Genomic DNA, 13378 nt, shown 5'->3' with positions numbered 1-13378 from the left:
AGCAATTAGGTAAAAACAACAAAAAAGGAAGATGTATATGAAAGAAAAAAGTAAAATTATCATTTACACATGACACAATCCCTCCAAAATTCACCAAAACTCTTAAAATTAACCAAATTTAGTAATGTAGCAGACACAAAATTAACACATACATACACACAGATCAATAGCTTTTCTTTACACCAATAGTGAGCCTCTTAAGAAAGAAAGTTATAGTGAAAATGGCCATACTTCCAAAATTAATATACAGACTTAACACAATCCTAAAAAAAATATCAAACTTCACAAAATTGGAGAAAACAATCTTTTGTAAATGTTTCTGTCATTGCTGGGACAAAATACCTGACACCCAAAATTAAAGAAAGAAAAGATTATTTAGCTCACAGTTTGTAGAGGTTTCAGTCCACAATCAGACGGCTCAAAAGCAGAGTAGCATAGCACAAAGGCAACACTTCGAGGCAGGCTACCCAGGGTGGATGTAGTACTCACACCACTTTTTTGCCCTCCTCTTGCACAGGCTGAGGATGTTTATAAAGTAAGTACCCTGGTTCCCTGCTAAGTCACTCAGTTAAACTTCTGAACATCTCAAGTTGACACAATGTATCAACCATAAACAACATGGAACCAGAAGGGGCCCAAAGCAATCATGGGTAACAAAAGCATTACATCCTAGACTTAAGGTTGTATTATAGAGTTACAGTGACAAAAACAGCATGGTACTGGCCCAAAACACAGGTATCAGTGGAACAGAACAGATGCAGCAACTACCCCAAGCACATTGGACCATTTGATTTTAGATAAAGAGGCCAAAAACATACATTGGAGGAAAGACAGCCTCTTTAATGAGTGGTATTGGGAAAGCTCTCCTCATACAGAACACTGAATCTGGACCCAAACATTTCACGATGGACTAAACTAAAAGCAAATGCATCAAAGAACTAAATATTAAAATAGAAAGCATTTAATCTGTTGAATGATAAAAAATTTGGCAAGGATTTTCTGAAGAGAACCCAAACCAAATCAAATCGCTTCTGCACAGCTAAAGAAATAATCACTAGAGTGAAAAGACGACCTGCACAATAGGAAAAATATTTTGCCAGCTATTCCCGAGACACAGGATCAATATCTAAAACATGTAAAGAACTTCAAAACATTAGATGCCTCTCCTCCAAATAAAATACCCAATCAAAACATGGGCTATTGAAATCAATAGATACTTTACTGAAGAAGTGTAAACAGCCAATAAATGCATGAAAAAAATGCATGATATGCTGGCCCTTAGAGAAATGTAAATTAAAACACTGAAATTCTACCTTACTTTAATTTTCCATTAAGAGATCAAATAATAATGAATGCTGATGAGGCTGCAGGAAAAAAGGAACCCTTCTGCACTGTGAAAATTAGTATGGAGATTCCTCAAAAAACTAAAACTAGGGCAGGGGATGTAGCTCAGTGGCATAGCACTTGCCTGTTAAGTATGAGGCCGAGTTTGATTCCAAGTACAAAAAAAAAAAAAAAAAAAAAATCCCTAAAAGTAGAAATTCCATTTGACCCAGCTATTCCCTCCACAGGTATGTTCCCAAGAGTTAGACATTATATTGCAGTAATACATGCATACCCTATGTACAGTAGCACAATTTATAATAAATCTTGCAAGCAGCCTATATGTCCATTAACAGAAAAACAGATAAAGAAAATGTATTTATAGACAGTGAAGTACTATTCTGTCATAAACTTTCGAGTCATTTGTAGGAAAATGGGTGTACTTTGAGTGAAATAATTATTAAATGAAATAAATCAGACACACAAGCTTAAATATCATATGCTTTTTATTTTATGAGAAACCCAAAATATAAAGATCTAAATAAAAGATGGATAATAGAAAGTAGAAAGACTGATTTTTCTCAAATGGAAAGGATCAAGAAATGGAGGGAAGAGGGATGAATAAAAGGAAATAAGATATGTTATGCACATGTGCCAACTCTACACAAGGAACGTAAACATTATATACTGAAAACATGTACTAACAAAAAGGCGGATATGGGATTCACAAATGAAAAAAAAAGTAAGTTCAACTTCCCAAGACCCTATTTTGCAAATGAAAACAACAACAAAAAAATAGCTAAGGATATAGATTAATGAGAAGCCTCTGGGTTCAATCCCCAATACCACAAAAACAAACAAAATAAAAAGCCACATAAAAATATTAAATATTCTAATTAAATCTTATATACCACTATGTTTGGCTTAAAATGGGATTGTGCTGGTAGAAAAGGATAATTCAGATCATTTTCCAGTTCACAAACTTCATCTAGTATGGTTTAAACAGGAAAAAAAAAATCACCCCACCACCACCACCACTGGTACCAGGGATTGTACTCATGACTATGCGTTTGCAAGGCAGGCACTTAAGCCGCTGAGCTAAATCCCCAGCCCCCAAAAAATCATTTTTTATTTATTGTACTTCAACTGACAAGATGTTCTAAATGCTAAAATATTACTAATCTTTAGTTTGTGTACATTTATATACAGAATTACTGCTACTAGCCAATATTGTACAAATAGCCATTCCAACACCAAAAATATTAATTTTACTCCAACAATAAAGAAAATTTCTCTTACCTCCAGCCTGCGTTGCTTCTCAGGATCTTCCTCATTCATGATTCGCTCCTTCTCTGCTCTTTTCTTCTCCTCACGACGCGACTGTGCAGCTTCCTGTCTCTGCACATGTGTCAGTTTCAGGAAGTTCTCTTCTACTCGTGCACGGTTCTTATCCGCTTTTTGTTTGCCCTTTCCCCAAGAAATAGTCTCTTGTAAGAAATCCATTTCTATCCAATAGAAGTCAAGTCTCATTTAGCATTCTTTCATAAAACTATTCCCATTTGGCTTTTCAAGTCAACTAGCAAAGAGTCAATGAAATCATTGATAGCTTGCCCCCCCACCCCGGAAAAGGAACAACAATAAAAGGTGTCAGTTTGTAAAACACGCTTTGGAACTTACTTCTCTGTTGAGTCGGAACTTTTTGGCTTTATCAATAGAATAAATCACCATGTTCATCAAGGGTAGCAAAGCCTCCATATCCTTTGGATAAGTGTTGCCTAAGCCAGGCACTGGAAAAGAAAGCGATTTTCCTACTGAGTTAATAGGATCATTAACATTTTAGAGTAAACAAACTACTTTTTTTCCCCTTCTTCTTGTGTTATTAGGTTCCTTTCTCCAAGTATTTTTGGCAATTAAGATGCAGTGAAAAATAGAAATCTAAACATATAAAAGGTTTTATTATTTATGTTTTATATGGAGCCTTGTAAGTCTTCTACTGCTAAATTATATCCACAGTCCAGTTACAACTCTTTGTTTTCCTTCCTTCTTTTCTTTTGGTTTTGGTTTTTGAGACAGGGTCTTACAATGTAGTTCAGGCTGGGTTTGAACTCATGTACTACAAGCTGGCCTCAAACTTTTGGTGATCTCCTGTCTTAGCCTCCTGGTTGCTGGCATTACAAGAATGCTCTCCACACCTAGCCCAATAGTCGCTTTCTTCAAGAATTTCAGAAATCAACAAGCAGGCATAAGAGGTTTTTGTTTTGTTTCTCAGTATTAGTAATTAGTAGACTTCTGGGCCTTGCACATGCTAGACACTTACTACTGAGCTGCATCCCCAACCCATGGTTTTAATGTAGTTTTATAGCTATCACTTGAGAAGAACAATATCCTTCTTCAGATCATCTCACAGAAAACGAAGAACTCAAACAGGACCCACAACACTTACCATTAAATGTAAACAATAATGTCCGCTTAGTGTCAGGTAGCTTTAAAGGCTGACCTTCCCTGTCACAAAAGAAAAATATATTAAGAGAGCCTAAGAATGACACTTTCCATGCATGCAAATCACCACAGTTCACTTACATGGACAGATGCTTGCAATCAGTATAGTATGTGACTAGGCATCAACAAGTCAAGTACAAACTCAGAGCCTGAAGGAGCTTTAAGATCATCTGTTCCACTTGTCTATCTGATGGATGTATTCCCAAAAGAACTTTATCCTATACGTTAGCACCTTCAAAGACGTTTGCTATAGGAAGGTTACAGTCCATCTCACCTAGAGAATCAGAAATGGGCCTAACAGAATTTTTGTTTTCAGTACTGAGGATTTATCCAGGAGCTTCATATTGAACTATATTCCCAAACCTCTTTAACTTTTAAGATTGGGGCTCCCTAAGTCACTGTATTTCCCAAGATGGGTTCACACTTCTGCCTCAAGTCTCCCAGAGCAGTGGGATCACAGGTATGAACCCCACAGTTGGGGAAAGCATGCTGAATTAGGATCAGAATAAATCTAGGGATAACCTAGTATATAACGTATGGTCAGCACTCTGTACCCATCAATACTGACAGTATCTGCCATGTCAATCAACTGTGGATAAGAAATTTTTTAATTGTGACTTAATGTTTAATGTAGATATTTTTTCTTCTCATTATTTCATTCATTCATGCATTCATTCATTTATTGGTACTGTGAATTGAACTCAGGACCTTGCATTTGCCAGGCAGATACTTGTACCACTGAGCTATATCCCCAGCCTTTCTCATTATTTCTTAAACAAACAGTTTAAAAATGATTTAGATGGGGCTGGGGGTTAAGCTCAGCGGTATAAGCACCTGCCTTGCAAGCAGGCAGTCGTGAGTTCAATTCCCGGTACCGATATAAAAGAAAAAGACAAAAAAAGATTTAGATACCAGTTACATGGTATTATGTATTATAAGTAAAGCATAGGGATGGATATGTAGAAGTTGCATGCAAATTACATGACATTTCACATAAGGGACTTGAGCATTCTCAGATTTTGTTATTGGAAGGAGATTCTGGAACAAAACCCCATGAATTCAGAAGCATGATCTATATATGATTCAGTTCTCTAACTGAAGATTTCTTTGTAATCTTTATCAACGACCCTCTCTCATTTACACAAAACGCTTCCAAATGCTGTAATACCATGATGCTTTATCCTTAGTGTTGTTAAGCAAGGCAAAGACAATACAACACCTCTTAGAGGCACGAAGACACGAATAATCTTGACATACAATTGAAATTCAGAATAAATTTGCTATTGTTTTGGTGCTACGGAAATGAATTTTAATGATATCAGAGATGGAACCAGTGATGCTCTATCAACTGAGGTATATTAATATCCTTTTCTATTTTGAGGTGGGGTTTCACTAAGTTTCCCAGGCTGGCCTTGAACTTGTGATCCTTGTTTCCTGAATAGCTTGGATTACAGGTATGTGCCACCATGCCAGGTCCCAGAATACCTTCTTGTCCTTTTTTTTAAAATGACTGAACCCAGGGCCTTTACACTGAGTTACATCACCAGTTCCTTCAAAAATTTTTGAGACAGGGTCTCACTATGCTGTTAAATTGTTCAGCCTTAGTTCCCTAAAATGCTGAGATTACAGGTCTACACTACAAAGCTAGGTCCCATAAGGGCTTTTAATTGTACTCAACTACACAGTCAATAACAGTAACTTGTAACTTAAAATTTATCAGTTCAAGGGGCTGGGGATTTAGCTCAGCAGCATAAGCGCCTGCCTTGCAAGCAGGGAGTCGTGAGTTCGATCCCTGGTACCAATAAAAAGGAAAAAGACAAAAAAAAAAAAAAAAAAAAATCAGTTTGGTTTTCAAGAGTAAACTAAACTCTTGAAATAGATTGTGAATAGATTGTGAATCCAAAGAACAAATCCAATCCTTAAAACTGTACATCTGAACAATACTGTTATAAACCCAGAAATTTTATAGGCATCGAGGAAACTTGATAATATGTTGGAAGGATATAATCACTCAATTATTTAAAGAAAGAAGACAGAAAAGGCTATAAATTGTAAAATACACAGCTTTGTAATCAAGCACAAAACAAGCATCACAGATTAATGTCATAAATTTAACCACAAAAAACAAAAAAAAAAAAAAAAAAAAGGAGAAAGGGATTAGCAATTTCATTTTCTTAGTATTATCTATTCTGTAAGACTCATCTACTTTACTAAATGGATGATGCAAACATGCAGGGGCATATGCAAAATGGGGGCAGGATAGGCTCATTTATCTCCCATAGGATATTCAGTAGACTCTCATGAATCAATAGTGAAAGAAAGGAAAACTTGGGGAGGTTGTCACCAACTTCCCCCACTCATTTGATATGGGAAACTGTAGAAATATCTTGCAGTGATTCAGCACAAAACTAGTGAGAAAAGTGAATTTTAATACTTTTATCTTATACTTACTCTTGCATAATTTTTGGACCAGAGAATTGGTCTGAAAAATGAACAGATTCAATCTTGTCAGCATAGTGTGTAAGAAAGTGGACCATCTGAAAAAAAAGAAAACAAAATTATGTTTTAAAGGAAGTGTTGACTTATTTTACTTTTCTCACAAAGTTATTCACTCTTTAACCTTCCTACTTTTTAAACGTCATTCAAACCAAAATGTTTTAAAAATTAAGTAAGAATTTTCTCTAAAATGAAACTAGCACGGTAAGTCCCCAACTTATTATTATTATTTTTTTGTCTTTTTCCTTTTTATCGGTACCGGGGATTGAACTCAAGACCGCCTGTTTGCAAGGCAGGTGCTTATGCCGCTGAGTAAATCCCCAGCCCAGTCCCCAACTTATAAATGAGCTCCATTTGAGATCACTGGTTAAGTCAGATTAGGTTGTAAATCCAACAAAGTGACTTTTACACACCTTTGACACAAATATTCAATGTAAAGCATATTTTAACTTTCATAGTTACCTTAAAATGGTTAAGGTCGGGGGAGGAAAAAGACAAAAAAAAAAAAAAATGAAAGTTATTAGCAATTCCACAAACAATTTGCTTTTGATTTAGCAAGAATTTCTTGACTAATCAAATCATCCTTTTGACAAGTTAATCCTCTGCTTAAAGGTATTTTAATATTTGTGTAGGAAAGGAATACGTAACTAGTGTACTGACATAATATAATCTGGCTTTTAGGAAGAGTGTCTCCTCATTGCCAGGTCTGGAAAATGCAAGACTTCTACTGCATTTACCTTTGTATCCATCATTCCCTCTGTGACTTCTCCCATCTCTGACAGGATGGCCAAAGAGTCTGGCAGTCCATATTTTGCTCCAGACTTGGGTTTGTCACTACAAAATTCACTCTAGAGAAAGAAGAAATTGAAAGTAATACACTACATGCTATTTTACGAGGCACAAGTAAATTTTTCCAGAACATGTACTGATCCATTTCAAAACAGTGTTTAACAACTGACTAATATGATTAACTGTCCTATGCTATGAAGCTGGACATCTATGTAATTAAGAGACACAGTTTCTAAAAATGTTTGAGTTGTAACAACTTGACATACCAGATCTTGCATTTCCTTCTGTAGTCGTACCAAAGCCTTTCGTGTGCCAACTGCAAACACGAATGTATCCATGTCTTCATCATTCATGGTTACTTTTATTTGCTTAAAAAAACAAAAAGCTTATTTGTTGACTTCTGTGCTAGGCAGATTTCAAATAGCCCTTAAAATTCCTCCTTCTGGTATATATACGCTTTCCTTGAGTGGGATTTGTAAACATGATAGGGTATCAATCCCACACTTAACACTGTGATAAGGCAGAAGGTCTTTTATGAGGAGGGCATGGGGAGAACCTGATGGGGACTCCAGGAGCTGACTGTGGTTCCCAGTTGACAAGAAATAGCAAGTTAATGGGGACCTATCACCATAAGGAACTTAATTCTGCTAACAACCTGAATGACCCTAAGAAGAGGACATAAAGAAGGAAATTAAGAGTCTGGCTGACACCTTAATTTCAGCCTATTAAGATCCTGAATGCATGCCTGTAATCTCACACTTTAGGAGACTGAGACAGGAGTATAGAAAGTTTGAGTCTAGCCTAGATCACTTAGTGAGACTATTTCTTTCTTTCTTTCTTTTTTTGTCTTTTTGCTTTTTATCGGTACTGGGGATCGAACTCACGACTGCCTGCTTGCAAGGCAGGCACTTATGCCGCTGAGTTAAATCCCCAGCCCCCTTAGTGAGACTATTTCAAAAAAGGGCCTGTAGCTCTAAATTTGTGATAATTTGTTATACAGTAATAAAACACTATCCATATAGGAGTATTTGAGTGAAAAAATTAGGAATAAATAAGATCTGAATTGGACAATGTGGTATAAGAAATACATTTGATTTCTGTCCCAGGTTTCTGGCATAGAATTCCCAAGACCCTCAGAATTTTCTGAATGATAAGTGTGTCTTTTGTTATTGATAACTAACTTCTTTCAATCACTACTGAGTTTACACTAATGCAGTGGCTTAAGATGATCCCTAGATGGTCTCATGAATGGGGCTGCTCAGAGAAAAGTCAATGCTTAGAGGGTAAAGCTTTAAGTTCTAATCAGGACCTCTGGGGACAAGATGGAGGATGAAGACTGTACTCCAGTAAAAGTCTTAACGGATTCAGGGAGCTTTCAAGTTGGTGAACTCAATCCGCTGAAGGATGGGGTGTTCAGAGGGGCATGGGGGAAGTCCTGCACAAAAACCTCTCCTTTATTTCATCCAAAGTCTCTTTTATTTGGCTATAAATAAGTTGGATTTTTTTTTTAGGGGAAAGTTTTATTTCAGCTGAATTGTGTCTTTAATAATAAGCCAGTAAATGTATCACCCCCTCCCTGCCAGTTTTGTTATTATAACACATTAGTGAATCTAAATAGGACAGTGGGGACCCTTGATTTACATTCAATCAGTCAAAAGCGTATGTATGTGGCCTGAGATTTGTGATAGCCTCTGAGGTAGAGGCATTTTGTGGGTTGAGATCTTTAATTTGTGGGATGTGAAGCTAACTCCAGGCAACCAATATCAGAACTGAACTGAACTGACACTTGCTGACCACACCCAGTTGGTATTCAGAGAACCTAAGAATCAATTTTTGGTGTTAAAAAACATTCTCAGGGGGGCAAACAATTGGGTCTGGGAGATAAAGTTATATCTAAGAGTCTGAGCTAATAAAGAATGGCCATATTTTCATATTAATTGTATTATTTAAACATTTAGGTCAAATAATTATCAGAATATGGAGAAAGTAAAATCTTAAAATAAGGGAAGACCTGGCAAGATGGCAGCTTTAAATGTTCTGTTCTTCAAGGATTAATGGGATATTACACAAAGCCAACATCTTAAATACAATCCAGCAAAACAAAAAAATTTAAAAAGCAAATAAAGAATTATGTGTATATTGAAGGTAATTCTATTTTGAGAGAGAGAAAAAAATAGCTGGCTCATTGGAAAAGATTAAATATACTCTAAGAGAGAATAGAAAATGATTAAAACACTAAAGAAAACTTTCTTTTTTTGAGACAAGAGTCTCGCTACGTAGCCCAGACTGGCCTTGAACTTGCAATTCTCCTGCTTCACCCACTTATGTTCTGGGATTATAGACATGTGCTGCCAGGCCTAGCTACTAAAAAATAATTCCTAAAAATAGAGAAAACAGGAGGAGGATACAGCAACTCCTTCCACACCCTTGTGATACTGGGGACTGAAATCAAAGCCTCTGCACTCAGTTGCATTCCCAGCCCTTTTATAATTTTGAGTCAGCATCTTGCAAAGTCACTAAATTGCCGGTGAAGGGCTCCAACTTGCAATCCTCCTGCCTCGGTCCCCCAGATTGCAGGTACATGTCACTATATCTAGCCCTTCTTTCCTTTTTACCTAATATAATGTTTGGTAAGAAAAACACAGGGGTTAGTCTTCCATATTAGCTGATAGGGTTCCAAAATTTAAAGAAATAAGTAGTCAGTGATCATATTAAAACAATTAAAAGATTTTACAACTAAGCCAGGGATTTAGCTCAATGGTGTAAGCATCTGCCTGACAAGCACAAGATTGTGAGTTTGATCCCCAGTACAAAAAAAAAAAAAAAAAAAAATGACTAGCCAAGTATGGTAGTGCACCCCTGCAATCTGAGCACTCATGAGGCTGAGGCAGCAAGACCACTTGAGTTCAAGTTGAGCCTGAAACATATAGCAAAGTCCTGTGTCCTCCCACTCTACTAAGAGAGAGATTTACAACTAAGACTGAAACCTTTAAAACGAGTTTCAAACTAAAAGTTTTTCAAAGTATCTAATTTATTTATATTATTAATGCAGCAATTAGTAAGCAAACACTACTTTGCACATTGACATGCACTCACATACCTCAAGTTCTATTACTTTAAGAAGAAACTCTCCTGCATACTTTTGTAGCAGCGGGAAGTAACACATTTATTGTAAGAATGAGGGAGCTGGGCATAGTGGTACAAGTTTGAGCCCAACCGGGGAAACTTAGTGACATGGCCAGACCCTGTCTCAAAATTTAAAAAAATTAATAAATAACAAAGGCTAGGGATGTAGTTCAGTGTGAAGACCTCAACAATATAGGAGAAAAGGAAAAAAAGGGATGAAGGGAGAGGAATCATAAAGGCATTTCTGATGAAGGGTACAATTTTCAGATTAACATGTTGATTTAATAAAGGAATAAAGGTGCACCTAATAATAAAGATGAACTGTTTTAACTAAAATTATTTATTCAAAGAAAAAAATATTTAGGAAAAAAACCTTACCTTTTTGCCAAAGATAAAAACATACACAGGAACAGAGCTGGATTCCAGGGCAAATTATTTGCGACAACTGTTTTTTCCTCTATCAGGGCTAATTCAGTTGATTTTTGTAGTGACAGGGTATTAATTTTTTTTTCTCCTCCAAAAGGCACACAAAAGCCTCTTGATAGTTGCAAACTAAGTGAAAATTACCTTTCTAAATACAAAAGGATCAATTTTGTGACAAGGGACACAAGTTGCTAGATACTCTAAATACAATCTAGACAGAAATGTATTCAGCGTATATACAAAGATTCAGCAAAAAGATCACATACCACTTGATCACTCACTGGCCTCATCATTCGAGCCAGGACATTCAGTAAATCTTGTCTCTTGAGAAACTAAAAAAATAAAAACACAGTTGCAACCTCCACTTACTATAAACAGCCTTGAATAGGGAGTCATATACTTTTTCAAATATCTTCTACTACACATCTGTCAGTTAGAATACAGCATTTAGAACTCATTTAAAATCAAATATGTGATGATACACTGAATTTAGAGGATCTGAACTCAGATTTAGAAAATAATTATGGGAATATATATTTATGTTCATATAAATAAGATATCATATATATTACCCAGGTTAAATAACATGTAACATGTATAATATAAATAATATATAATAATACAAAATATCTGACAGATGCTTCGTACTTACTCTTAGCTGGATAAGCATGCCCTCACAGCATACTCGGCCAGAACACCACAGGTTATAGATGTGTTCATTCTCCTGGTTCAGCTTTCCTGTGCTTGTTGCTTCTTTGTTAGTTCCATCATCCCCTAAGGGTAGAATGAAATTCACTCAAAATTCTGGGGCATAATCACCACAATGTACTCTATCCTTATCACAGCATTAAAATAGCAATACTTTGCTATGTACAGAATCTGCTCTGGATTGGGATTAATATAGTTTGGCACTGTTCTTTTACTTCTTTGCTATCATTATTTTATGTTAGATCATTTATGAGTTCTGTATTCACTCCTCCACAAATTTGGTGTATTTCTCAAGTTTATTCACTCATCAGTTCATCTAGTTTTGAAGGGTCACTCAATGTCATCTTCATCAGCTAATCATTCTCAAACAGGATTTGTTGATAAGTCCTAAATTTTCTGTTATAGCTTCATTAATTTTAGTTACTTCTCCTGATAGAGGACAAGAGAATTTACTAACAGTTTTCTCACTTACCAGAACACCAAACACATCTTACTTTTTCAATTTTCTACTACATGCAGGAAAACTAAACATTTCCTAAAGTTTTCCGTATAAAATTTTCACTATGCCTTCTCCCTACAGTTATGCATTCATGTTTCTCTGTGAATTTATACTGGGAAACCAGAGCAGATAGTATCTATCCTCAACTATCAGAATGTAGCAGATACCATGGCTCTGGGCAGGCTCCTCCTTTGCTGGGCCACGTGTGCTAGGGTTGCGATGTAGGAGGAAGTGAGGTTTCCCTTTGACTTTTTTTTTTTTTTATGTTTGCAGTGCTGGTGATGGAACCCAGGGCTTCCCACAGGCTAGGCAACTGTTAAGCTACAACCCCAGATATTTTTAAAATTTAAGACAAGGTCTTGCTAAATTGACCAGGATGGCCTTGAACTTGTAAACCTCTTAGCCTCAGCCTTTCCAGCACAGGGGATTACAGGCATGTGCCACTATACCTGACTCAGTCCGTATTTTCTTTAATAGATAAACTCTTTTATAGTTTTGGAAGCAGAAAGCCCTTGATCAGATAGCTCCGTTTTTTTGACCTCTGGTGGGAGTTTCATGGCTGATGCCATCATTATGGCTGGAGTGTACAACAGGAGCCAATAGAGTGGGGAGGGGCTGGTCTCATCCAACACATTTTTTAATTAGTGCATGTTGATTGTACAGATGAGTTTTATTCTGCACATAATTTAATCTTTGCCCCATCACTCTCCTCACTCCCCCCCCCAGCATCACATGTTTTGAGGGAGTTTCAAAGTACATAATGTATTTTGATTATATTCATGCCTTTTGAGTCCATCATTTTTAATGGAAACATCAAGAATTTTAAAAGTAAGCCAGGGGGCCAGGGATTTAGTTCAGCGGCACAGCCCCACCTGGCAAGCACGAAGTTGTGAGTTCAAACACCCCCCCCCCAAAAAAAGTAAGCCAGGCACAGTAGTGAACAGTTATAATCTCAGTTACTTTAGAGGATAAGGCAGACATCAAGTTCAAGGCCAGCTTGAGCAATTTAGCAAAACCCTGTTTCAAAATAAAAAATGTAAAAAGGGCTATGATTGTAGCTCAGTGACTCCTTGAATTCAATTTCAGTATCACAAAAACAAAAACTAAAATAAATAAAGTAATGGTCTGTGTATGGTAGCATATGCCTATCATCACAGCATTCAGGAGGTGGAAGCAGGAGGGTAGCTGCAAATTTGAGTCCAGGCTGGGCTACATACCAAGACTCTACCTCAAAAAAAAAGAACAAAGACTCTGGTACTACAAGGAAATGAACAAAGAGAGAGCAAAGAGTCAAAGGCTGCTTATTTTCCTTTTCTAATTTCCTCAGCAAGAACTGTGAACTTTTTGGTATTAAAGAGTGTATTGAAGACAGTATGGACTTTGGAAACACATAGATAATGCTGTAATATCATAGTTGCAATTTAATAACTTAAACAAGTTTTAACATTGCTGTTCAATTCCCACACTCTGAAAACTGAAAAGTAAATCCAATGAGCAATAGTATTGTTACAAAGA

At 36.5% G+C, this 13378-nt stretch overlaps 1 protein-coding gene across 2 annotated transcripts in view; it reads right to left on the bottom strand.

Moving 5' to 3' along the window:
- Ccdc47 (coiled-coil domain containing 47) overlaps positions 1–13378 on the bottom strand; it is a 29026-nt gene that overhangs the window by 8820 nt on the left and 6828 nt on the right. For both annotated transcript variants that reach the window (XM_003465925.5, XM_063242623.1), the window contains exons 5-12: positions 11309–11430; positions 10923–10988; positions 7374–7475; positions 7056–7166; positions 6274–6359; positions 3767–3825; positions 3001–3110; positions 2623–2790 (exon numbers count right to left, since the gene is read on the bottom strand). In XM_003465925.5, coding sequence (XP_003465973.1) covers positions 2623–2790; positions 3001–3110; positions 3767–3825; positions 6274–6359; positions 7056–7166; positions 7374–7475; positions 10923–10988; positions 11309–11430 — 824 coding nt within the window. The remainder of the gene's footprint in view (positions 1–2622; positions 2791–3000; positions 3111–3766; positions 3826–6273; positions 6360–7055; positions 7167–7373; positions 7476–10922; positions 10989–11308; positions 11431–13378) is intronic.

Source organism: Cavia porcellus, unplaced genomic scaffold (genome assembly GCF_034190915.1).
Source record: "Cavia porcellus strain 051 isolate PalLab524CR breed Dunkin Hartley unplaced genomic scaffold, mCavPor4.1 scaffold_32, whole genome shotgun sequence".
Classification (NCBI taxonomy): domain Eukaryota; kingdom Metazoa; phylum Chordata; class Mammalia; order Rodentia; family Caviidae; genus Cavia; species Cavia porcellus.
This window is presented reverse-complemented; position numbering and strand designations above follow the sequence as displayed.